At 39.4% G+C, this 27,260-nt stretch overlaps 1 protein-coding gene, 1 long non-coding RNA gene, 1 other non-coding gene and 1 pseudogene across 10 annotated transcripts in view; 2 read left to right on the top strand and 2 right to left on the bottom strand.

Annotated features, from left to right (window-relative positions):
* Window positions 1-265: 265 nt before the first annotated feature.
* Window positions 266-1,844, bottom strand: LOC137974308 (uncharacterized). The gene is made up of 3 exons (XR_011117418.1): window positions 1,766-1,844; window positions 1,171-1,231; window positions 266-330 (listed from the first exon to the last, which is right to left on the bottom strand). It is a non-coding gene; the product is annotated as an uncharacterized lncRNA (long non-coding RNA).
* A 13,630-nt stretch (window positions 1,845-15,474) lies between these two features.
* LOC137973891 (uncharacterized) lies at window positions 15,475-19,207 on the bottom strand (annotated as a pseudogene).
* A 246-nt stretch (window positions 19,208-19,453) lies between these two features.
* Window positions 19,454-27,260, top strand: part of LOC137973822 (single-stranded DNA-binding protein 2-like) — a 37,981-nt gene continuing 30,174 nt past the window's right edge. For 3 of the 8 annotated variants that reach the window (XR_011117318.1, XR_011117317.1, XR_011117321.1), the window contains exons 1-3: window positions 19,455-19,635; window positions 19,829-19,980; window positions 23,148-23,221. Coding sequence is in view for 3 of the 8 variants with exons in the window: in XM_068820711.1 (XP_068676812.1) it covers window positions 25,496-25,625 (130 nt within the window). In the remaining 5 variants the exon portion in view is untranslated. Of the gene's footprint in view, window positions 19,636-19,828; window positions 19,981-23,147; window positions 23,222-24,973; window positions 25,626-27,260 lie in introns of those variants that run through there. The other 5 variants (XR_011117319.1, XM_068820711.1, XM_068820710.1 and 2 more) reach the window with 5 other exon arrangements.
* Trnas-aga (transfer RNA serine (anticodon AGA)) lies at window positions 21,015-21,087 on the top strand. The gene has a single exon. It is a non-coding gene; the product is annotated as a tRNA-Ser (tRNA).

Below are 27,260 nucleotides of genomic sequence, written 5' to 3'. Positions count from 1 at the left end.
CTCAGTGGTTAGAGCACCCCGCCCAATTCAACCTTAGCGGGTTTCGAATCCGAATCGATTCCTTGCCGATACTGTGTTTTTGGTTTTTTCTACGAGGAATTGTTTTTGTTTCGCAGTATAAGCAGTCTTATGCAACGTGATCTTGCACACTGTGCTCAAATGACCTTTACTTGCTTCTGTAATAGTCATCTTCTTCCTGTCTTACTTCATTCTTTTTGGTTTCAGTTTTCCTTTATTTAATACTTTCTATACGAACTACTCTTACTTGTTCTTGTTCCTGCGATTATCTTCAGCTCTCTCTTCTTGTTTGATTTGTACCTCTGAATATCTCTTTCCAGGGTTGTAACGTGCACAAAACAAAATAACATGTGATTAAACGCAACGAAAAGTAAATAATTTAAAAACTTAACAAATCAACATCTATTTCCTTGATATAGTTTTTCAACTCTTGTTATGTAAACTTGAAAGGAGGAGGACAGCTGGGGAATTGAAAAAGAAGACACTATTTTTTTGACGAGTCACCATATGAATTTATTTATCTTCCCGAAAAACGAAGTTTGTTGTGGTCTTTCTAAGGCAGAATATGATGGCCGGGTTTTCAGCAGAAGGTAAAGAGTCTGTTCCAAAGTCAAAAAAATAATGCACCTATAAAATGTTAAGCCCCAGGGAGGGGAAAGGGGAGTCGGGCTAACCACGGGAGTTTCATCGTGAGGTCTGTCAGTATGGTAGGGATTTTGATCGTATGTGACGTCCACAGGCTAGCGATTTTGATGGTACAAAGGACATTTTACCACCTTTACTTGCCGCCGGGTGGACATTTTGACCAATTATTTTGTCCCAGGGGTGGGGAATTTGAATTATTTTAAAGGAAAATGTCAAAATCCCCACCCCATGCCCGACCCCCTCTCCCTGGAGTTTAACATTGATAGGTGCATAAATCTGAAAAATTCCCACCCTTGAATCTGACTGCTGCTGCTTCTAACGGTAACAAGTTTGTCAACCCATTTCCCCAAATCTAATTACATCTCGGTGGTTAGACGGGGGAAAATACAGAACTGTGTTCTGAAATCGTACTGCCTCGTTCTATTAATTGGGAAAATTCTCGTCCAGTCTCCGTAATATGTTATGAATATGACATAATCTGATATTATGAATCTAATAGGTTTTTACCTTCTTCAAACATTCTAGTGTCGAGCCGACGTCACTCAGTTTTCTTGATTGAGATCCGCCCCTGTTGTTAAGAGAGACATAGATGATGTCATTTTCCAAGCTTGGAGCGATCGTTCAATAAATGAATAAATAAAAATACAAAACGCTATTATAGCTTTTATGTTGGAAACTTGTTCATATGAAAGTTTGAATTGCTCTGTATCCAAGGTGAATCAAACTTTCGATTTATTAGAGCAATCAGTCAAAGTGTGATAACTCAGATTAATAGAAACTTTCCTGTGCATGGTGTTTATTATGGTAAAAAAGATGATTATAAACTTTTAATCTGTAAATGAAGCTTTCACGTTCGACTATGATTGCTTTGCGAAGTTGACAGTGTGTATTTATGCGAGTAAACTGTGGATCAAGTTCACTTTTCATGATAATCTATAAAAAGCGGGCATTTATTAAAAGTACTAAAATTGTTGCCACGGCCACTACTGGAGCTTTGAGCGAATCTCACCTTGACACCATTATCGCACACGGAAAAAATCCTTCAATTCTATCACATTCATCTTGAAGCAAAACTTAAGATTTTTTTTCATATTAAAGTTACCTGTAGTTGTTAAATGAAGTATCCAATGTTAAGTGTTCAACATTCACTTGTCGTCCGCATATCTGCAAACTGCTAAATCTTCTTCAAAGTTGGATAACCGTGCGTTTGCTAGCTTCCTTTTCTTTCCCCAAGGGTTGTCAACAGCAGCAAGAACGTCGGATGAAAAATAGCTTTAGAGAGAGACATTTTGAATTTCCTTCGCTAAGCTTTGCTCAACGTGGGCGATGCAAATTAGCATATCATTTGCAATTCAACAATATTCAAACAAGTTCCTTTATGTCACCCCCGTCCCTCTTCCTCCTCCTCCTCCTCCCTCTCCCCACTCCCAAACAATAATAATAATACTAATACTACTACTACTACTACTACTACTAATAATAATAATAATAATAATAATAATTAACAATTATTGGACGAGGTTGAGCAAAATATCGTGATTTGTCAGTGGCGAGCAGATCAATTATTTGCCGAAACCAAAGGCTGAGGCAAATAATGAATGTGCGAGACACTGACAAATCACGATATTTTGCGATAACCGAGTTCAATAATTGTTTTATCACCTATGATGACTGATTTAACTTTATTTCTCACAATTCCCAACAATTAAATATTTTTCTGAAAGCCCAGGAAGGCGAACTGCCATTTTCACACGAGAGCGTGGGTTCAATTACGCATGAGCAGAATATTATTTGCAGCAAAACACTTACTTGTAGACAGTTATTTGCAGGTCACGTGGTGGGCTCTCGGCCAATGAAAAAGAAGGAAAAAATACATCGAATGATAATTATTATTATTATTATTTTTATTATTATTATTTATAAAAAAATAAGGATAATACGCACACTTTCATTGGTCAATAACTGTGTTAGATGAGAGTATCTAAGCACAGCTGTGACATCACACGAATTTTGATTGGTTATGTGTTGTCAGACGCGCATTTTGATTGGCTGGTAAGAAATATGAGCGCGTATCAAGAAAATCTGTTTCAATCAAGAAGTAAAAAAACAAGCATTTTCCTTCATATGTCGAAATGTCGAAATATTTTTGAGAAATCTTTTATAAAAGTAATAGAGGACTTTCTTCTGTGTTTACATAGGCTTGTCTAAACTCTCGGGGAGTGGGGAGGGTTCTCGACAGTTATGCAAAACCCGAGACCGCGTCTCGAATTCTCACAAATCCACCTCATGCCCCTTGCAAGTTCAGATTATGTTATTAAGTTGTCAGCTTACTTTAAGCACTCTTGCGTTGGCATCCAGACCTGTAGACAGCTTTTTGTGCGGAAGTGGTGCAAGTGATTGCTTAGGCCCCGAATTGACAAAGCCAACGATTCTAGAGGAAATTTTGAAAAATTGTGTTGCTTTAGATTGCATTTTCAAGCCCGTTACATTGAAAATCAAATAGAGTATGACAAAATTTTTCAAGGTCTACCCCCAATGTACAGTGTGACTTTCCTTAAGCCACCTTTTCTTCAAGCACGAAAATGATGGCCCCCCCCCCCCCCCCCCCCCCCATTGCTTTAGCCTTTCCCAGCCCACCCACTCCTGTTCTTTATGACCAGTCCCTGAATGCACACAAGACGTTAGCGATAACCGCGAATGGAGCGAAAAATGGGTTTAAAACACTAGTGATTAAATTGCTTATATAGCGAAGATGAGCCTGCTGAAAGAAAGGATCTGGGAGATGGAAGCAGAACGCCGGAAAATCGAAGGAATTGTTATGAGTCATTGAAAACGATGGTTTCGTCTTGAAATAAGACGCGAACGCATTTGAATTGAAATAGCATCGATGCTAATAAACGCCATATCGCTGTGTTTGTTAGGTGAAAGAGGGCCTGAATTCACTTATTCAAATATTATTATCTTTGCGGCCTTTTTGTTGCTAGAAAAACGTGACACGTGAAAGCAACCCAGTTGTTAAGAAACTGATGTGTCCATGAAGCACTCAACCTAGAATCAATCCCATTTTCATTTTTTTTTCTCTTGGTAGTCAATTTTAACCATAAATTAAAAACACATACCCTAACAAACTTTACCGTAATACACAATTCTTTCATAGTTGTTTGCTGTCCTTTTGGTCTTTAAATTACTTTGGCACAGTTACTGTTATGCTATAATTAATTATTTCAGTGTAAGGCTTCGAGAACAACACGAGTTTAATAAACAGCCGTCTTTTCCAAATCCCGAGAAATGGTATGGTTGTCACTCAAAGGCTCGAGGACTTGAGCTAACCGAGTAAAACTCAATTGATTGTTGGAGGAAATGAAATTGCCTGATTGCCGCTGCTAAGGTTATTGATTGGATTAGAAAGCTAGTGCCACCTTTTCGATCAATGAGAAGCGAAACCAAAACAAATTGAGCCTTGCACGAGAGTATTTTCCCGCGCTTTTAGTAAATTAGAAGGAGTTGCCTTGAATCATTCTGATTGGTTCAGTTCGGGGTTTGTACCTATTGTGTTTTGTCCACGCGATTACATTGATTTACAACGGGTAATGGAAACTCGCTTCATTATCCTGGTGAAATTAAAGGGAAATACATCTCCCAACTGCATGAACGCAAAATGCATTACGGCGGTTACCAGTAACACGCGCAGTTAACAATTCTTTGTTATCAGATCGAATCGTTAGAAAGACTCCCAGTTTATCGTCATCACAGGGATTATCAGTCACAAGCGCCCCTCAACGACTTTTTTTCATTTTCAGGAAACTAAATTTTGGGTGGACGTCAATAAAATGTTTCATTGACGACCATTCAAATTTTGTTTGGAACAATAAAATAAAAAGTCGTTGAGGGGCGTGTGTGACTGATAATCCCTGTAATGACGACAAACTGGCAGTCTTTCTAATTGAACGCAGACTACGGCGACAAACATAAGGCTAAACAAGCGCATACCTGAAAGGTTAGCATTAGATTCCATCCACCAAAACCACCCTGGCACATTTCCTTACAATTACACGACGTAATATGCCGTCTTAATATGACAAGCTTACCGCTGTAAAAAGAATAAAAACAGGCAGAATTAGAGCTTTAGTTCAACAAGAAATATCGTTTTTAAGCAAAGCCGCGATGATCTACAGTATTTAGGTCTAAAAACCACTTTGAAGACGGTTAGCTTTTACTTGTTTGCTGGGTACTAGTATGTCAATACTCTAAAAAAATTCGATTTTTCAAGAGCTTGTCTCGTTAGTCTAGTGGATATTGGAATATGCAAGGGAACCCATCGATCCGGGTTCAACTCTTCGGCTCGCTTAATCTGAATGTTCTCTGCACATTGAAATGTTTGTTTCTTTGAGGTAGATTTGAAGTCTGAAGTAGATTGTACGTCGTGCAAGTTAAATAAGAAGGGAAATGTGGGTTTGAGGGATGGAATCTAATGCTAACCTACCTGAAATGCATATACGAGGGGGACATTGGGATTTTCGGTTTTGGCTATTTTTTAGATCGGTTTTTCGGGTTTTGTGCTGAAAGACTTCGGTTTTTCGGTTTTGGTGTTCATTGCGGTTTGCGGATTTTTCGTTTTTTAGCATCTGGTTTTCAGTTTTTGTAGAAAATACGAGGGGTTTTTCGGTTTTGTTATCCAATGTGCTTTTTGGGTTTTCCTATTTTATCCTATTTGGGTTCCGGTTTCTCTTAGATTTGAGCGGCAATTGATCTCGAATAGAGTGTTATTTATTTATTTATTTATTTATATGCAATTCATCCGCAATATGAAAACCATATGTACAATGAAAAATTTAAGACCAAGTATAGATAAAACTATGTAAACTACATTAACTATCTTACTGAATATCATACAATAAAAGCTGCTTTCCATGAATGCCGTGTTTAGAATAATGGCTTAGATAACCTCTTAAATCAGTCGTTTGAATTGATTGAGGGGTTCTGCTTTCCTTAGTTCTAATGGCAAACTCTTCCACATAACTGCGCCATTATACCTAAAGCTGTTTTTTGTAGTAGTTTGTGCGCGGTATCGGAACATTTACCTTATTCACAGAGTCTCTCAAACAAAAACCTGGATCGCAATGGACATTTCGAGCAGAGATACTGTGCTAGTCCCTGTAGGGACTTAAATACCATTGTTGCTCTTTTAATTTGCCTTTGAGAGGCTAGGGATTTCCATCTTAAGAGTTCAAATAAATTGTTGACATCAGTGCCATAGTTAGAGTAGGTCAAGACACGGGCTGCCCTGTTTTGTAGTTTTTGCAGTTTTTGCAGTTTTTCCTGCAAATTTACTCCACAGTTTCCTCAAACAATAATGCAGGAGTTGAAATGAGGTTGTACTAGGGCCTGATAAGTAGAAGGTAAGGCCCCATAGGGGACAAAATGCCTGTTTTCACTCACGTGATCAATAACCTTGTTTTTCCCCCGAAACAAAAGAAAACGTTTGAGTGATAATAGAGATGAATTCCCGGAGAGGTCACATGAAAACACTCTATAGGCGCAAAACGCTTTACGGAAAATGAGCCAATTAAGTCCGGGCTCGAGAGAGCGGCAGAAATAAAGTCCATGACATTCATAAATACTTTGATGAAATAAAGTGTTAGTGTAGTTTGCTCTGTATGCCCCACTTGTCACCATTGTATCGGTTTTCTGACGGTTTTGTATGCGGTTTTCGGTTTTGGCCGAATTTTTTTGCGGTTTTGCGGTTTTGGATGATTTTTTCTTCGGTTTTGCGGTTTCTAATACACCCCAATGTCCCCCTCATATACCTAATACACATGTAAAACTTATTAATAAAGATGCAGCTTTTCGATGCTAACGTATTCACTTAAGGACGTTCGCGCCAATTGTTTCTGCGCATCCTTACTGCGCACGCAAATGCACACGCCACGTCATACACGAGCGCGCGTGCTAAGTAATAAAAATGAGAAATGATAGGGCAAAAGGCCATTGCTATAGCTTTGCCTGGATTTAACGGTCTTGGACGTTCGGTGACTCCTATGTTTCTTTCCAGAAACGGATTTTATTCACAATCATCTCCACGTTGTCCAAAAATGAACAAAAAATCAATGTGGGAAGTTAAAAAAAGTTCAAGATTTTTGCTCACAGGACATCAAATCCTGCCATCTTGCGGCTGCAAGGCGCGTGAAACTGTGGTCCCTAAATGTGAACTTGATCTTTAAGGAACCTCGCCAGTTGACTAAATCCACTTAATAAGTCCACTTAAAAAATATTTGGCAGAGAAGATTTCACTTCAAAGATTTAATGAATACGTTAAATGAATACGTTAGTAGCCAAAAGTTGTATCTTTATAGGGATATATTGCCTTTTGTTTTCATTGTTTCTTGTATGTCTTTGTAGAGTATTGTATTACCTCCTTTTGTTACTATCAATATTACCTCGTAAACTACTCAAATTACTGTTATATGTTTCAAACATTTTAGCTAACGGTAACGACTTCAAGTCCCTAAAAAATTATTTCAGTTGTGAGGCTTGTTTAGCCTCATGTTTGTCACCAAAGTTTGCGTTCGATTTCTAATCAAGGTTCGTTGGCCAAAGACGAAAGTGTCTTTCTTACAAAGGAGTGGTTTTTAAAGACACAATCAACATTGCTTTGATAAACAGAGGCAACAGCAAATCGAAAATGGTTGTGACCCACAGCCAGGTGGGACACTCTATGACAAATACACAACAATGCGTTACACTGACAAGGTGAAGATACTTCATGACCGCGACGGTCATTAAAAACTAACAAATCTCGAACAAATGCTCAGACTTAAATATTTCCAAGGAGTTACTAAAGGTTTTTATACTAGGGGAGCATGAAACGATCGATTATCGTCTCCCTGTTCGGCCCCAAAGTTTCTTTGTTATGTATTTACCATGAATTGTCCTACCTGACTGTGGGGGTTCCTGTGGGGGTTCAGTTCCAACCGTTCGGAAATGTGCTCTTACACTTTGCTTCCGATTCCTCCCCGGTCCTTCACGGCCACAGTATACAAACTGAACGCCCGCTTGATATCAAGCCCACAATTTAATGCAGTTTCATTATTTTATTTCATTTCATTTGTGCATAAGGGAAAAAGCCTTCAAGTTGCAAAAGGACCGTAATAAAATGCTGGGCTTAATAGACCGAATGCATAAATCGCGGCCAAAAAATATTCTTTTGTTTATGTGCTAATTGGCCTCACTAGCCTCGTTTGCATGGATAAAATACAAAAGAAAGGTTGCTTGAGAGCGAGGCTAGTGAGTCTCATTAGCACATAAACAAAAGAATACATTTTTGGACCCCATTTATGCATTCGGTCAATAAAAGCCCATTTGAACGCAACTCAACGTCCGGTAGGCTGGTCTTCATTCAGAATACATTCTTTGATCCATAATTGCTCATTTCTCACGTATCTGTAATCTTTATGCATATTAAAGTTTATTCTAATTTGCGCGCGGTAAATACATAAAACTACGATACGCTCATTACATTTTTGTTTTCGTTTTTGATCAGTTAGGCATAAACCGCTGATGTCGATGATCAACTCCTTTGTTTGGGTGTATTGGAGGGGATTCTATCTGGCTGCTGTCATAAGTTACTTCTCAAGCATATAGGTTGGAGTTCTATAGACTGAGGTTTCCTTAAATGTACCTATGATCCTCGCGGTTATGAACGCAATTTTAGCAATGGCTTAGAGAAGCCTGAAAAATCGCTGCGACGCTCTGACCAACTGCGCTATGAAGCAACTGACGTAAGGAGCTGGTCATTTGTGGCTTCTCATGCATTGAATGAACCAACGAATGAAATGATATATGAAATGAGTCATACATTGAACTGCGGGATATGAAATCAAGTGGAGCTATGATCCTCGAAGTTATGAACGCAATTTTAGCGATAAAAACTTTTTTACTCGTAGAGATTTCTTTATTGATGGAGATGTTGAAAGCTGTTTATCAACGCACAACAATATCCTTTCTTGGTATTTTCACAGTTGTCATGTGATTTCAGACAATCGCAGACTATTGTAGATCCTAGTAGATCGGCAATAATCACAGAGGATGCCAAAAAAGCGGTCATCTTAAAAGTGTTAGTAAAAATGGTTAATCTTATTGGCCTTCAATAGCGTCTCTATAAACGAGTAAATTGCCTGACGCTCAGCACGGTTAAACACAGGCCGTTAAACTTTTGTACATTCTTTCCCATTGTTTGCAAGTCTGCGACTTGAAATGAGCAAACCTCTACTTACATAGAAAGGTCTTTCTATGAATTCAGACAAAAAACCTAATTAGAGTAACAGTTAATTAAGGTAATTCTTTAGTATTGCATTGCGCATCCTACTGCGCACGATTTTCGCGTCATTAGCACGCGCACATGAGCACGTGCGCGTACAAAAGGTAAGAGATTTCCCTCAAACTAAGCCCGATAGCGAAATAAATGCTCCTTTTCTCTCAAACGAGCACGGTGATCCCCGATTTTTTTTTCAGGTATTTGCCAAGAACAGTCTAATAAAGAACATATTTAAAGAAGAAAAAAAGTTTGATAGTAGAACATGAATTTTTTGGAAAACAGTTTCGTAATGGGTGTATTTTGGCCAAGGCGAGGACTTCAAGCTAACCACGAAACTGTCCCAAAGAGTGCACTATTCCCACAACCAGGCAATCAAAAACGGCGTAAATGAAGTAATACTGCTTATGTGAATAAAAGAAGCTTTATTTTCAAAATAAAATTTTGTGTCTTTCAAGTAACCAAGACTTAATTCCGTATGAAGGTGATTCAAATTTTTAACGCGCAACCAGTAAAAATACGCCATTTTAAGAGCCTGCTGAATCGTAAACAAGCACGGTGACCCCATTTTTTAATTGCATTTTTTTAATGTTCATCTCATGAATGTTAATTATGCCAAGTTTCCAAAAAAGTTTGATAGTAGAACAATTTCAAGGGAATTACCTTAATTCAAAATCAAAATATGAATTCGCGTTGTAAACAGTCAAGACCCTTCTGGTTTGATTAAAGCGTCCTACTTACCCCTCGAGAAAGAAACTGGTCTGAACGACGTTAAAGATGAAAGACCAAGCGAAACAAATTATTCTCAAGGAATGGAAAAAAAAGTACAAAAATGTAAAACACGTGCATGTATTGCGTGCAAAGCGTGCTGAACGTGCTCAGAGTTTTCTTCCGCCTTTTTCCGCCTTAAATGCCCGCTGCACAAATAACTCAAAGCTGAGCAAAGCGCCTCACGAGGCAGCTGTAGCTCAGCCATTTCTTCACGTGTACAGCGAGATTTTGGCGAGATTTTCTCCTTGTGAGGCCATAAGAAAAGTATCAAATATTTTTGGTATTTTTTGCCTCTCGAGGCAAGTTCCCCATCGTGAGCGGCCCTCTTGAAAATCTGGCTGAGACTGGCCAGGCAATCATGGAATAAAATCGAATGTCCTAATCACATGTCTTCTCAACTTGTAGTTCAAGATGGCCTCCGAAATACAATACAATACAATACAATTTAATACAAATGAACTCGATGGAACTTCTTGCGGTTTTTTTTTTTTTGGTTGGACAAATTCGTCGTAGAAGAAACGCTGGCCGCAAGAAGATAACGGCAAGAGAATGGATTGCAAAAAATAAGCAAGAAGTAGCATACCCCTACCTGCTTCGGGATCTTCTGCATTTAATGGCTCAAACACTATTAAGAGACCTTGTTATTAGAAGGATTGTCACGACAACAATTTATCACGTATATCACGTAACACCAATGTTATGGTACCATGTGAAACATCAATTATTGCTGAACAAGGTGCAGTCCTTTTTGTGACGTATTAAGTTACCCTGGAAACAGGAAACCTTGCAGAAAAACCCGAAATTTTGCCTTTAGTTGCCTATATCTCAAAAACGAACTCGGTGAGCCCCATTTTTTATTGCACAAAGGTGATCAACAGACCAAGATAAAACTCTCTGCAAAGTTTAAAAAAATTCTGTGGAGCGGATTCAGAGCTACCTTAAATTTTCAATTATTTAAGGTGGCTCTGAATCAAAAAGTTTTATCCTGGCATGTTGATTACATTCCAGAAATAAAAAATGGGGGTCACCGAGTTTCCATTTTGAGATATAAGCAACTAAAGCCAAAATACGGGGTGTTTTTGGTACACTATAACTTGGTACACTATAACTGGATCGGTACAATCGTCCTTGAACAAATGTATACCAGAATGAAAGATTTAATCGCGTCATGTGTCTTCTTGACAAATACTGCATTTGTCCAAGCCAGGTTGATCATCTGCCAAGCCGAAAGTTGTTGGCACTTTTTTTGCCAACAAAAGCCCTTCATTGTATCCATGTTTAATTTACGAAATTTATAATGAGAAACAAATTAATGCATGATATATAAGGGTCTGGTCCGGAGAATTTATGAAAGAAATATATACGTACCTATAATGCACTTATCAATGTTAAGCCCCAGAGAGGGGGGGCTTTGACTGTGAGGTCTGTCCCCAGGGTGGGGATTTTGATCGTGCGACATATTCCCAGGGTGGGGAATTTGACATGGCCACCATCTTGGATAATGAAGAAGGCTTGGAAATCAACCTTGTTCCCAAGGCTTTTCCCTCCCCAGGTAGTGGGGAAAAGGCCCTGGGAACGAGGTTGCCTAAAAATAACTCCGCCATCTTGGAAAATACCTAGAAAGCGTTCAAATGAACTTCCCACATTTGTGAGAGGTGGCTGAACGAGAGGTGAGTGGTACATACATTGCACTCTTACTGTGTGCAGCAAAGTCTAAAGGGCATTATTTTGGCCATCTTTACTCGCCCCAGCGTGGGGGCTTTTGATACTTTTGGCCAATAATGTTGCCACGTGGGTGGGGAATTTGACGCATTTTTTCAGAAAATGTTAAAATCCCCACCACCCCCTTCCCCATCCTGGGGCTTAACATTGATAGGTGCATAATATCTGCAAGTTAGAGTGGGCGCCATCTTGAAAAACGCTAGAAACTGGGAACTAGTACCCATTCTTTGCAAGAAAGTAATGCCCAGAACTCAAAATCAAAATCATAGTGTTTTCGTGTGTCCATCTGCCATTGATTTGCAAACTAATTGTCATAAAAATTTTCATTTCCCACAAGAATATTCCACTCCTCCAATACAGCTGATGTTTTCTTTGTTTTTTTTTTACTCCTCAACGTGGCCGCCGTGACGTCGGCGTGTAAGAGAGTTTAGGATCAACAACGCGACGGCAACGAAAACGTCACAAATTTTGCATATTTAATGAGCAAAAACAATAGCTTGCACGCTGTGCACTTGCATTTATTCATTTTTTCACATTTCTTTCACGTTGTCGGCACATCTGCGACGTAAAATGACCAGTTTTCAAGTTTTACGAAGAACGTGAACTCAAGGCAGCGATTTTGAATTTTCTGCCGTAACTTCAACACTGCACCTCCTAATTCAGTTCCTGGAAAGTTGAGCTAATTTTTAGAAGTTAGACAAACCGACATAATCACGAAAAAAAAAAAAACCTGAACTTGCAATTTTAAGTGACATTTTCGTTATCGTCGCGTCGTAGATCTTAAACTCCGTATTTAGCAAGATTCACTTTTTTGCGTGATTATCTTTCAAATCGTTTATGGGTCTCTTGAACAGAAGTTTTTTTGTAAAATAATGAGAATCCTACGTTCACATGACAAATCATGTGATATAGTTTGATGTCACAACTAGCAGATGAGCTTATCGGTAACAGGTTGCAATTGAGAAAAGTCTGGTTTTCACTTACGACCATTTTGGAACATGCCCAATACTCAATTCTGAGCACCTATTTTGCTTGGCCCCTTATCACAAAATGATTGTTTTGTTGAACTTAGTAATCTAGCGAACAACTTGGCCTGTCAGGGTTCGTACTCTTAAGAGTTTTTCAAATTCCATGACTTTCCGTGACCTTTTCCATGAATCTTTGCAGTTTTCCATGACCTAAAGTTTAGCTGCCAGTTTCGAAAATTGTCAAAATCATCCTTGTTTTTGGGGAATTTTCTATCATAACTCGTCTGCATTTTCTTTTGTCCTTGCTTCCACTTCTGCAACAATTTACGTACCACACGTAACTATAATCTCCCATGACTTTCCATGACCGACAATTAAATTCCATGACTTTCCAGGCCTGGAAACTGAAGTACTTCAATTCCATGATTTTCCAGGTTTTCCACGACTTGTACGAACCATGCCCAATTTTTGTTTCGAGGACAAGCCCATCGTCAGAGCGAAGGGCTGATGCTCAAGCCTGGTTGGTTTTCACTAGCGACGCAAGCACTAACACAACTTCAAACATAAGGGCGCTTATTTCATCGTGAAAACGGGGTTGATGCAAGCATAAGCACAGGCGCATGCGCAAGCACAAGGATCAAAATATTTCCATTTCCTTGTGCTTGAGCTTCTGCTTGCGTTCGCTTGCGTTGTGTGAAAACGAAACACAGCATAAGCACAAGGAATTTGCTATGTCTGGCCAATTGAAGCACTTGCTCCCGGCGTCTGAGCATTTAAACAAAATGGCGGATTCCGCGGTTGATTTTGAAGCTTATGTCGACGTTCGTTTTCACTTATCATAAGCTACTTATGCTTGGGCTTGTACTTGCGTCGCTAGTAAAAACCAGGCTTCAAAGGAGTTCACTCCTTATCGACGCAGCACTGCAGATTTTTTGGAGACGAACTCCTTTATTAGGCAGTTAAAGGACACCATTGTTTTGAAGTGACGTTTTGAAGATGGAATAATCACAAAGATCTGTTTTGAAGTGACGTTTTCGTTGCCATAGAAGCTAAATAGGGATGGTAACCGTAAGTGAGCTGTCTCCCTTTTAACTTGTCTTCACAAAACCACATTTACATCTTTTCTCCATTAGAGATGATAAGTATAAAAATCTGGAGGACACCACTGCCCTGGCATGCGAGATATTCTCCTCCGGTTCTCACCAGCGTTTCAAAAACGTGCGTGCTTAAACTCGCTAATTCCCTAACAAGGACCGTAAGCACGAGACGCTTTTGAGACGTGGAAGGCAACCGGAAGTGAGCTGTTTTCTTTTATGCTTCTTTTGACACTACCACATTTCTATTTTTAAGTATCTTTTCACTGTTACAGTTGATTAGTTTAAAACTCTAGGAGACACTACTGTCTTGACATGCGAAATGTTTACTTCAGTTTGCTTGCCGTCCGCGTCTCAAAAACCTTGTGTGCTCAAGATCCCTAGTGAGCTTACGAATGCGCCCTTTTGAGACGCGGACGGCAACAGAAAGAGAACATTTTGCGTGTCTGGGATTTTCGGGTGCCCACATTTTTCTACTAATCGTCTCTAATGGAGAAATGATACTTAGCAATGTAAATGTAATTGTGTGAAGAAAAGTTAAAAGGGTAAACAGCTCACTTCTGGTTTCCGTCCGCGCCTCAAAAACGCACGTGCTGAAGCTCCCCGTTTTGACGAGAACGCCACGAAAAAAGAATATCATTGGTTAAAAGAGGAAAAGTAATCGTGCTGCACGTGCAGCACGCATTTTAGCACAAATTCATGCGGTCCTCTGCACCGCGCACCGGTGGCTCAGTTGGTTGTTAAGGGCTGTTAAGGCCGGGACACACTAGGCGACAAGTCGCAGCGACATGTCTCTGCGACAAGTTGCTCCGTGTGTACTACTTGCAAAACAAGTCGTTGCGACACGACGCATGTTTGGAGCACACGCAGTGATCTCGTATGAGGGGGAATGTGAACTAGTTTTCTAATTCAATATGGCTGACCACATGACGCTCTCTCATTGGTTCATTTATATTTTGTCGCAATGACTTGTTGCGGGAAGTGTACACACGATGCGACAACGCTGCTTTCGCTAATTTTGTCGCTGCGACTAGTCGCACGAATTTAAACTGGTTTGAATTCGTGCGAATGATCGCGGCGACAAAATTCTGCTGCAGCGACAATGCTTTTCATGAAATTAACCGTGTCAGACAAGGCGATTTGTGGCGGCGACTTGTCCCCGCGACGTGTTGCAGTGACTTATCGCCTAGTGTGTCCCGGCCTTTACGCGGGAGGTCGTGAGTTCAACTCCGGCCGGACCAACACTCAGGATCTTTAAATAACTGAGGAGAAAGAAACATCTGCAAATGGTTAGACTCTCTAGTCTTCTCGGATAAGGACGATAAGCCGGAGGTCCCGTCTCACAACCCTTCAATGTTCATAATCCTGTGGGACGTAAAAGAACCCGCACACTTGTCGTAAAGAGTAGGGCATGTAGTTCCTGGTGTTGTGGTCTGTCTTCTGTGGTGTATCATGGTTGGGAAGGTAAATGCTCGGAGATATTAGCTACACCAAACTACTCTAAAAAATCCGAGGGCAAATAAAGATATGATATGATATGATATGATATGACAGCAACGACGTGAAATCACCAAATTTGAGGTTTTGCCGACAACGCGAGCGTACAAATCTGAATCTTTCAGTGTTCATTTTTAACTCTGAAACCACTCGTATCAATTCATTTTAGCATACTTCGCCCACATTGTACGACGCGAGCGAGATGGCCTAACCGCGAGAAACTTATCATAGTTCAAAGTTATATTTTGAGGTGAACTTGTCGTCGCCGTTGCTGTCGTACGGCAACCGGAGGTGAGCTTTCCGAATGCCAGGACAATGGTGTCTCCCAGAGTTTTAATAATATTTAATCGTCTCTAGTGAAGAAAAGTTAAAAGGGAAAACAGCTCACTTTCCAACAATTGCGAGCTCTCTCTGCCATATCTTTTTCAGATGTTCACTCCAAGCAGTTTAGAAGGACACTTTTCTGCTAAACCCTCAAGTTGTGCTGATAAGAATTGCATACGCACTACATTGAAAAATCTTGAAACACATTCAACAAATTTTCCAAAATATGTAATTAAAAGAATTAAAAGAACCCAGAGAAAAGCTATTCATAATCATCCAGGTTTAATGAAGGTGCAAAATTGTGCACCATCATCTTGACTCTCTCTTTGCTCTTTCCAATCCGCTGCACAATGTCTTCAATTAACGAGAGCCTCTCCTTTTCTTCGTTGTATCTGATTTCCAGTTCCTGGAATTGGTTCTGGCAATCTTCTTCCTTCACCTTGATAGCATCAAGCTGACTTTGTAGACGGTTGATCTTCTCTCTCAATTCTCCTTCATCCATTTCCAGTTTCTTCATCAATTTCTTCTCGTCCAGAAGTTGCTCCGTCACCCCTTCCATATTGCTAAGAATACTCTCAGCCTCATCTCAAAAAATAAGCAAAGACATTGCTCATTTAACTTACATTTTCCAGGGGCACCCAACGTCAATTTTCGGAAAATATCTGTTCGGAAGAGTATTTGAGATCTAGAATTTTCGGAACATTTGTTGTAAAATTTCTTGCTTGTCTGCGTTTCCTAGGATTTTCGAACATCTGAAAAAATGGTATAATTGCCCACTTTTAACGGATTCTCACCCTAAATAGGTCACCTAGAATTTTCGGGAGCCTTTTTTCTGGCTGAAATTTTCGAAAAGGTAAGCTTTGATCCCTTTAGTTTTCGGATCACTACACTTTCAGCTAGGAAATCCGAACAGATAAAAAAAATTTAGGGGATAAAAATATGCCTATATACCGTTTAAATACCTAAATACGTTTATAAACAATGCTATGTTTAAACTATTCTCGTTGTGTGCCCCTGATTTTCCCTATAAAAATCAAATGTTAGTACACTCATCCAGGAGATCTCCTGTTACCACTGCCATCAGGAGCTCATTAAGCAGAGCCTCTATCTCCCATTCTTGGCATAGGAATCAACCCTTTTCCAAGTACATTTATTTATAGAGCGCCTCCCTAGGGAGATTCAACATGCTCACTGAACACTATAAAACCAATCTCCCTAATTGGCAAATTCAGCAAGCCCTCTGTTGTAAAAGCCCATCAAAGCAAAGCTATCCTAGTGTCAAGGGAAATGCCATACATGAACTTTCCTTTGGAAAATCCTGTTCTGAAAAATAAATTTATTTGGGAAAGGTTTGACTCAGGAATTAGTAGAGACAGAGATTCCCCTTGATTAGCTCCTGCTTCCATATAATTAAGAATACTTTCTGCCTTGTATGAAATTAAATTGTCTAATTTCACCCTGACCATAGATACAGCTAGGAGCTTTCAATATTTCCACATATAATTAGTCGTCGACTTTTTTTTCACTTTTACTATTATTATCCCATTAATCAGAAGTAATACTTCTGAAGGAGGGTGGGGGTTAGGGTTAGGGTTAGGGTTAGGGTTAGGAGGGGGAGACATGCCCTTTCAACCAAGACAATGGTGTGTCCTTGGAATTTAGGGTATCAAATTGATTGTTAACAAATACATTATTGCTACTTTTACAGGGAACTAAAATAAAGGATTAAATAATGGATCCAAGTAAATGAAAACTTAAAACGCTACACCAATTTATTGGAGGGTACATCCTGTTAAGGTAGCAAGAGAGGAAGCAGCACTCTCCTCAGCAGCAAGCAGGTCACCATGGCAACCGAGCCACAGTCTACCTCCCAAGACCCTGTCAACACATCACTGAGAAAAACCAGTGTGTGAAATGTATACTTACTCCAAAATATAGCAGGGAGGGAGGGAAAAGAAGCAATCACACTCAACTGATTAAGGACGGTGCCTACTAATTCAAAGGTATTTTTGGGCAGTTTACGAAATATGCGGGAAAAGCAGATCTGAACAAGTGTTCCTGAAATCCAAAAAGAAAATTGGGGGTAACCATGCATTTTTGGAAGATAATTAATCAACAATATTTGTAAAAAGCCTTGAAATACAAAGCAATGTATGGCGATCTTTTCCAAATTGAAGTTTAGTTATCTCTGGAAAATGAATGGTTACCCCCAATTTTCTTTGTGGATACCAAGAGCACTTGCTAAGTTCTGCTTCTTCGCATAGTTTTGAACAGCGCAAAAATATCCCTGTATTAATAAGCATCACCCATAGGAAATCTGAGTATCTTGAGATGCGCAGAACTTATGCACAATAACAATAGTAGGCACCGTCCTTAATTTTAGCACATGGCATTTGCCCCTGCAAACCTCCTTGGAGTCCCCCAAATATCCCATCCAGGCAAAACCACTGCATTGTCTTGGTTTTAACTTTGCCTAAACTATATTTGTACAGCTGCAACTAACAAACAAATCTCCTATAAGCTACAGAGCACCTATAGGTGTAACACCCATCATCATGCCTTGATTTTGACTTCGAAAAAAAAAAAAAAAAGGCAATTTAGGATGCTTCCTACTGCAGATTCCAAGTTTCCAATTGAACTGAACTTACCATTTAAAGTATTACATCGCAGAACTAATGACTGATATTCATCCACATACTGCCTCGTTTGTTCTTCCATCTTTTGCAGTCTTTCTCGTTCCTTTTGATCTTTAAAATCTTTGATAATTCCTTGCACTACGGTATTGACTGCTGCTGACCTCACTACTGTATGACATGTTGGGCATTTTTTAAAATCATGCACTTATGCAAGTCTTGCAATATGTGTGTCCACAGGGTATAGCAGCCATTGGCGTGTGTTTGGGCCCTGTCATATGTTTTTCACAAAGGGGGCACAAGTGACTGGCAATACCTGATTCACTGTCGTTACTAACACTCCGCTGACCTTGTTTATGCTCAATAGAGGGTTATAATGTCGCCTTGAGCCTCTCGGCAACAGTGTCTGCTAGTGCATTTAGCATAATTATCAGAAGATAACTCAGGAGTCTTCAATTTGGAACTATCATTAGGAAGCATTACAGCACCTGTATGTTATTTCCAGTACTACAATGTACATGTATCTGCAGGGTCATTCAAGAGAGAATCCTCATCAGTGTTACCATGCCTAATATCATCACCATGGTGATAACTGTCATGATTATCATCACCATGGAGACTTAAGTTTGATTTCACTGATGTCCTTGATGAAGGCCTTGCAGAGCTTGGATTTTCATAATTTGATGGCACATACTCCTTGTTAGTTTTCACTTGAGTATCATTGCTTGCTTTCATCCGAGAGGAGCTGGGATTCCTTTTGTGTGAGCCGGTGGCAGAAGGTGGTCTTTTGACTAGCGGGTTATCAGACTTTGATATACACGATATCACATTAGAGTGGTACGGTCTCTCTGTGGTTCAGGATACAACGGTTTTCTCCTGGGATTGCTGTTAGGATTTCTGTTTGCAGCGTTTTCCGAAGAAGAACGAGACATTGCTGAACGTGTTCGAAACTTCGGTACATCAGGAAGAGTAGAGTTATCTTTGTTCACAGATTTAAGTTCTTTTGTGCATGTAGCAGTCTTCGATGCTTCTCGCTCCTTCATCCACTGGCTTTGTTTTTCGCGGAGTACCTTAACTCTTGAAGCTGTTTCTTCTTTATTTTCGCCTGTTCTGCTAAGTGACTTTGTCTTAAGTTTCTTCACTTCTAACGACATTATTATCTTTATCTCTTACTGTGGTGACCAATAATTCCGCCATCTTGTTTTCAAGGATAAATTGAGAGGTTGCCAAGTACAATTAGAAAGCCCAAAACTTCACTTTCTGGGGAGGAGTAACTAGTTCAGAGACAAAAACCTATAACGTCTTCAATAATGCACAAAAATGGGCAGAAATTGGGTTTTATCAAGCCATTTAGACCGGAGAAGTAAGTTAGTTCTTTATTAAAAAGTATTTGCTAAAAGCACTCTTATATCTCATTTAATCATTTGGAATATTGTTCTGTCACCACCCCCTCCTCATTTGCATAGTTACCTCGAATTTTCACTCCACTTGCAGTGGTAGCAACATATTTTAGGGGCAGAGCTGTTTTAGGGGAGCAAAAGATCTTTGAGCGTCGATTCAGGTGACATCTTAAAAATTTAAGTATATTTGGCGATTTGAACGACGTTAGGATGTCTATTTCTGCAGTTTTTGTTCTGGATATCAAAGGAAAGGTAAGCTTACTTCTACGATCGACCTTGTATCCATACCTGTATCCATCCATATATGTACTGAAGTTGAGCTTTTCCAATCGGGACTTTCCCATTAATAAAAGTAATTCCCTCTGGTATTCTACAAGGTAACTTAAATTGAACCTTCGCTATGTTTTAAAGTCAAATACTTTGTGTTTTGTGGTATCACCTCTAGGTGATTATTTCCCGGAATTACCGAGGAGATATCGAAATGTCTCTGATCGAGAAGTTCATGCCCTTGGTTTTGGAGAAGGAGGAAGAGGGAACACAGACCCCTATTTGCGTGCACCAGCATGTGACCTTTGTGTACATCAAGTAACCTATACCGTATCCTTTCCATTTTAATAATTGTTCCATATCGATCCATGCATGTGTGTGAACTTATCCATGGCCAAAAAATAGGGAACTCAGTAATATGGACAGCACAGGTAAATTTAATAATGAAATGGTATATGAAATGAATCATATGAACTGCGGATATGATTATCAAGTGAAGCTATGATCTTCGCAGGTTACGAACGCAATTTTTACAATTGCGTAGAGAAGCCTGAAAAATTCAGGACTTCAACGGGGTTTGAACCCGTGACCTCGCGATTCCGGTGCGACGCTCTAAACAACTGAGCTATGAAGCCACTAACGTTGGGAGCTGGTCATTTGTGGGTTCTAATGGTCCCGTGAGGAATGAACCAATGATGAAATGGTATGTGAAATGAATCATATGAACTGCGGATATGAAATCAAGTGAAGCTATGATCTTCGCAGTTACGAACGCAATTTTTACAATTGCGTAGAGAAGCCTGAAAAATTCAGGACTTCAACGGGGTTTGAACCCGTGACCTCGCGATTCCGGTGCGCCGCTCTAAACAACTGAGCTATGAAGCCACTAACGTTGGGAGCTGGTCATTTGTGGGTGCTAATGGTCCCGTGAGGAATGAATCAATGATGAAATGGTATATGAAATGAATCATATGAACTGCGGATATGAAATCAAGTGCAGCTATGATCTTCGCAATTAAGAACGCAATTTTTACAATTGCGTAGAGAAGCCTGAAAAATTCAGGACTTCAACAGGGTTTGAACCCGTGACCTCGCGATTCCAGTGCGATGCTCTAACCAACTGAGCTATGAAGCCACTGACGTTGGGAGCTGGTCATTTGTGGGTTCTAATGGTCCCGTGAGGAATGAATCAATGATGAAATGGTACACTGTATATGAAATGAATCATATGAACTGCAGATATTACGAACGCAATTTTTACGATTGGCATATGAAATGATCACCTTTCTTAGGGCAGTCTTTGTTATCTCCCTCGTGAACTCATTACCATTAGAACCCACAAATGACCAGCTCCCAACGTCAGTGGCTTCATAGCTCAGTTGGTTAGAGTGTCGCACCAGAATTGCCAGGTCACGGGTTCAAACCCCGTTGAAGTCCTAAATTTTTCAGGCTTCTCTACGCAATTGTAAAAATTGCGTTCATAACTGCGAAGATCATAGCTTCACTTGATTTCATATCCGCAGTTCATATGATTCATTTCACATACCATTTCATCATTGGTTCATTCCTCACGGGACCATTAGAACCCACAAATGACCAGCTCCCAACGTTAGTGGCTTCATAGCTCAGTTGGTTAGAGCGTCGCACCGGAATCGCGAGGTCACGGGTTCAAACCCCGTTGAAGTCCTGAACTTTTCAGGCTTCTCTACGCAATTGTAAAAATTGCGTTCGTAACTGCGAAGATCATAGCTTCACTTGACATGTAAATTTGTTGAACGCTTCTGTAGAATGAGATAAATTACAATAAAACCCTGTGTTAGAGCGAGTTTCAATCGAGTGTCGTAAAACCGCAACCAAAGTAATTACTTTGGCCAATCAAAAAGGATGGAGACCCATCCAGTAAACCAATCAAAACTCGAAGTAATCACACATAGCCGAGACACAGCAGAGGCAATGTGCATGCACAAGCAATGATTGGTTTTGGTTTCACTTCTGATTGGTTGAAAAAGTTGCATGAGAACTTTAAACCAATCGATGAGTGAATTAATTCAAAACCAATACAACTCGCTAATTACTTTCGACATGCGATTGAAAACCGCTCTATTCAGTGAGAATAATTTATAATAGTCTTGTAGGAGTTTGCCATTTAGAAATCTGTACCCATAATGAAATCAGCTTTAATAAAAGTTTATTTAAGTGTCATGTATAATTTTAGCACTGAGGCATTAAATAATTGAGGACACTGCACAGAAATCACAATCATACATGTACATGTAGGTTGGTTTTTGAGGAGGGGGGAAAACCCAAGTACCCAGAGAAAAACCTCTCGGAGCAGACACCAAGTCTGGGCAGTAGTGTGTAGCAGCTCTCGTAACCTGTTATTGTTTGGTATTCTAAGCAGCTTCTATTGTTTTTGAGTCTAAGTCATTGTTTCAATTCTTTAGTCTTTTGTTTTTGGCTAGGGTAGCCAACCAATCATGTTATACATTATGAGAGCTGCTACATAAACCAGTCTGGGAAATGAACCCAGGCCACATTGGTGGGTGGGGTCTTGCATCAATAACCCTACAAGGTCAGCTTCATGACCTGACAAATTAAGTACTGCAAAAATTTATAATTTTTTGGTGACAGCTGTGGAAATTTGACTTCCTGGAATTCATTGTTGACACCTTACGTTACAAACTTGTCTGGAATCCTGGTACTGGTACCATTTCATTCCTAAGTGGGCCACTTAAACACGACCACTATAAAAGGCATGGTACCTTAGACTTATGTGGATGATTTGTCAATCAACTGTGAATTCATGCATATACATGTAGAGCTTTGTGATAATTTGTGCAATAAAAGCCCCTAATAGCATTATGCTGTTAGATGTTATATGTCATTATTTTTTTAAAATTCCCAACCATTTTTCCTGAGCTGGAAATAATCTTTTAGGGATTCTGTCTCTTTCCCTCTGTCTGTTGATTGCCATCTTGTACATTAATTAGTCTTGTTTGAATGAAATTGAATGAAAGCAGAGCATGAAACGACCCTTTTGCAGTGCATCTTCATGTTTAATTAATTTTCTCTGTCTAATGCCAGGTGATTTTTCCTGTCAATGCATGGAGATCTCAACTCTGTTATTTAGTGGCTGTGCAATGAATAAACATTTAACCCATTGATGCCTCAAATGCCCTACGATACCCCCATTTGACGAGTAAACACGTCTGGCGTTAGACAGAATAAAATCTGTTAAGGGTCACTTCCAGATGTCAATGGGTTAAATGGAGAAAAGCTGGGAATGTGACTTGTGAAGCCAAAATTCAATTTTGGTACCGGCAGAGAGGTGCTCCAAACAAACATTGATATTAAGTATTTTCATTACATCCAGAGAAGAGCAGGATTTGGTCAAATTATGGAGCATTCTCTCTCCTTCAATGATTACATGAAAATGTCTTAAGTCAATGAACAATATCATAATGATCAGTAATGACATCCTTGACCTTTTTGTTCAGTTGTTTCAATGACAAAGAAGAATGCTAAATTAAATGTCGCATTGCTGTTTGTCTTCCTCCACATGATAGTTCAGGTAGGTTAAAAAAATAATGAATTCATACTAAATTATATTTGTAGGTTTACTTTAGGGTCAAGTTTTTTTTCCACTGGTGCAGGTTTTTGCAGTACAGTATCAAGCTTGAGTTCCCCTACTCAGGAAATCAATTCCTTTTTCGTTGAGTTTAGTTGAGTTAAACTTAAAAAACAGGAAAGAAATAAGCATCATAGGAACTCGAAATTTCCACAGATGTTTTGGAAATGAAATTATAATGAATGCCTGTTTTTTTGGCTGTTTTGCAATTGATATTTGAAAATTATCATTTGCAAAAAACCTGTTGTGTCTTTAATTAGTTAAATTAGTGATCAGATGTGTCTTTAATTACAGGTAGTTAAATAAGTGATCAGAAGCAATGCTTACTGTACATATACCTGCATTTTGTTCAATAGAAAGGTGATAGAGCTTTCATGCAGCAGTGGATTTGTCAGTAGGTTAATGGAATAATGCACACACTTTACTGTGCTTTGTGAAAAGTCAACTGGTTTCCTCCAGCCAGTTACTGTTTTTAATCATTCAGATTATTACTGGGTTGCCAATGTGGCAAACCTGTAGTTGGAATGTGCGTTTCATTTGTTGGTTTTATTTTATTTTATTTTTTTTCCATGTTGGTAAAAGTCTTGCCTGTCACTCCCCTGCTAAGTGGTTTCTTTGTGCATAGAGCCTTCTGTGTGTATGTTCTTAGGATCGAGAGGGTAGTGGGAAATGCGTAGATTTCTCTGGTGGACACAGTAGAATGATTAACTTAACCGGCAATGGCGTCGAAAGTCATGTAACGCGAATGGCGTTTTAGTGGATCTTTAAACAAAATATACCCTTATGGAGCTCAATAATGGAAAGTCAATTGGATACTGGACAAGAAAGGCGCTGAAAAAAAAAACTGGAATCTTAAAAGGGATGAGTAATAGACTTTGACAACAATCTGTCGCCCGTCGAGCTGTAATCAAAGTGAGCTGTAGTTCCAATATTGTACAAGTGTGGTGTTTTGTACAAAACTGAAATCAAATGGAAAATTCTCTAGTAACTTATGGGTTTAACAAAGACAGAGACTTGGGTCTGTGACTGTGTTGTCTGGCTTATTTGTTTGAACTCAATTCTGCACAGTCTTCTGGAAACAATTAGAAATTTCACTAATTATTGTTGTTAGTAAAAAATTATTTGAAAGAAAGCTTGTTGCCCATTTTTGCTTGATAATTCAAGTAAAGGGTTTTTCAGTAAAGGATTTGATGCTGAACACTGGTGGGAAATTTATTTAGTTGCATTTTTGACATGGAGTGTACAGTAATTTGACACGATTGAGTTGCTTGTCTTCACGCACGTAATGAAATAGGAAGGGTTGTTTGCCTCTTATAACAAATTTGTTGTTTGTTTCAAAAATATTTCGCTGGAAAAGGTGGCCTTTATGAATTCATCGTGTTCTGTAATATGTGAGCTTAACTGGATAGTTTTTATGGCAATAGTAAAGCATTTTCATGTCAAAATATTAAAGGTAAGCGTCTTTCGGTTGTGTTCACTTAATTTAAAATATACATGTAAATATACCATGTGGCATAAAGTTGATTTTCTACTCTCAAAATTACATGTACCTCCAGAACCTAATTTTAGCGTAGAATAAGCTTCTAGAATGATGTTCTTGTCCTCTGTGGTGATACTTGACGATTCTGGAACATTTTGTGAAACAATATTTATAACGGGTCACACGTCAGGGGTGGATCCAAAGTAGTTCAAGTGATTTGCAGAAATCACTTAAATTTTTTCCAAACCTTATTTCTTAGCTCTTTATTGCAGTTCACGAAATCAATTATCCTTCTTGTTTTATTGTTTATTATGAAATAAAACAAAGGAGAAATTATTCCGTCGATCACACAGCAAACTCAGCCCTCCTCCCGAGCGAATTGGACGAGTCTCCGTTCGCGCGGCTTCGTTCTTTGTCAATACTTCCGAGAACAACGCGAAAAAAATTCGAAGGCACGACTGGACAAAGTTCCTACCTAGAGAGTGGGGACTGGATGTACATGCCAGGATCTTTTCACAAATCACTCAAAACCCACTTCGATTGGTCAGAATCACTCACATTGTCTTGCGAACTACTCAAACTCGGTTATGATTGGCTATTCAGGTCGCAAACTACCGTGCAAACTACTGACAATCATATATAAAGAGGAGCCTCTCCCCCTCAATTCCCTTCGTTCTTGTTGAATTCGTTAACTTGCTACGGAAAGGAAAGACAAGAATAGTTTTGATTTATAAACCATGCTTCGAGGCGATCCAGTTTGTCGGAAGGAGGACTGTTCTTACTATGATATTGGCTTGGTTTTCAAGGAAATCAGCTCGTATTCGGACCAGGACAAGCTCAAGTTCATAGAGAATGTGTGGAAACCAGGTGATCTTGAGCTATTTGATTTCCGAGTGTCAGTGGAATGTTCAAATTCTAAGCGTCATTTTGTGTGGGGCTGGATGAACAGATTTCCCTGGCTAGCATACTCTAAATGGTGCATTTTGTTTGCAGTGTGTTTTCTTTGGAGTCCAGTGTGGACGACATTCGAATAAACTCGACAAATTATACAGAACTCCACTCACACTGTGGAGGTCTGCCATGTCACGTTTTACCAAACATGCCAGCGGCCGGAAACGTGAGATGCAAAATTTTCAGTGATTGCGATGGATAATTTTTTGAGAATCGGTCCCAATTGATCAACAGATCAACAACTTAAGAAACGCAGAAAAAAGGCAAACAAAGCCTATAAAAAGCCAGCTATCTCACTGATACAGGGCACGATGGAACAGGCGTTCAAAAACAAAATGAACCCGGGCCCGGGACAAACATTTAAAACCAGAAGATCACTCGCTTCTACCGCCAATAAACAAATCGGTCGAGCATAGAAAAGCGTGAGGCCATAAGGTCACATTCAGATTACTGCTGAGAAAATCAACACCAAGAAACTAGAAACATTATTATCGAGACCAAATATTTTCTTGGAAGAAAAAGTATCACACAGCAGTATAGAGATTCAAATGTAAAGCCTCATAGGGCAAAAACCATTGCTAAAATGAATTCTATAGGAACCCCCTAAAAGAGGTGTCCATTCACGCAAGAGAGCAAAAATTATCACAAAAGGAAACAGAAACCAGACCACGTACAACGGAGTCGTGTAGGCCTGTCAACCCTTTTTAACAATTTGTATAGTCAGACACAGTATAACTCTATTGCTTACTTTCATGTTATTCTGGTTTGTCTGATAAAACCACCAGACAAACCAGAATAACATGAAAGTAAGCAATAGAGTCGTTTGCAACTACTGTTAAAACAGAATTATGCCTTTCTGGAGTAGGGGCTGCTTATGTGTCTGAATGGCTTGAGGTGCTATCAGAATGCAAGAAAATGGCATTTCGAGAGCACTAAATTTCAAATTTTCTTGGGGGAGCATGCCCCCAAACCCCCCTAGTTTAGTGGTGCAAATCACTCATGTCAAATCCTGGATGCACCCCAGCACGTGCAACTTGATCGCCCGAACTTCCCCTATTATGCATAACATCCACTTTCCCTTTTGACATCCTATTGAAAAAAGACTCGTAAAATATTCGTGGACTGGTCGATTTCTCTGAAATTTGAAAGGATGATTGCTAAAGTATATAGAAAGATTCTCACAATAACTAAAAATTCCTGTGTTAAGCATTAGAATTCGACGAAGAGGTACAGTGTCGCTCAAAAGTAAGTTACCAGTCTCGTCTCGTTTCTCGCGAGACGAGTGTCTCGTCTACAGAGATGAGAGTCTCGTCTCGACAAGACTCTCGTCTCGCAAGAATCACTGAAGTGGCAAGATTGGCATAAATTTTTATAGAAGTCCGACGGTTACACGAACGTTTGCGAATTTAAACAACAAAGCTATGCTCATGGCGAGCGTGAAACTTAACATGAATCAAAATTACAATAGTGTTAAAACCGAAAAATGTATCATGCCAATTGGCAACATTTCAGTGCGGTGGCATTGTAAACAGATCTCTGTGAAATTTTCGA

The sequence above is a fragment of the Montipora foliosa genome, chromosome 10 (genome assembly GCF_036669935.1).
Source record: "Montipora foliosa isolate CH-2021 chromosome 10, ASM3666993v2, whole genome shotgun sequence".
Taxonomy (NCBI): Eukaryota; Metazoa; Cnidaria; class Anthozoa; order Scleractinia; family Acroporidae; genus Montipora; species Montipora foliosa.
Note: the sequence above shows the minus strand (reverse complement) of the source record. Positions and strands in the feature narration are given on the sequence as shown.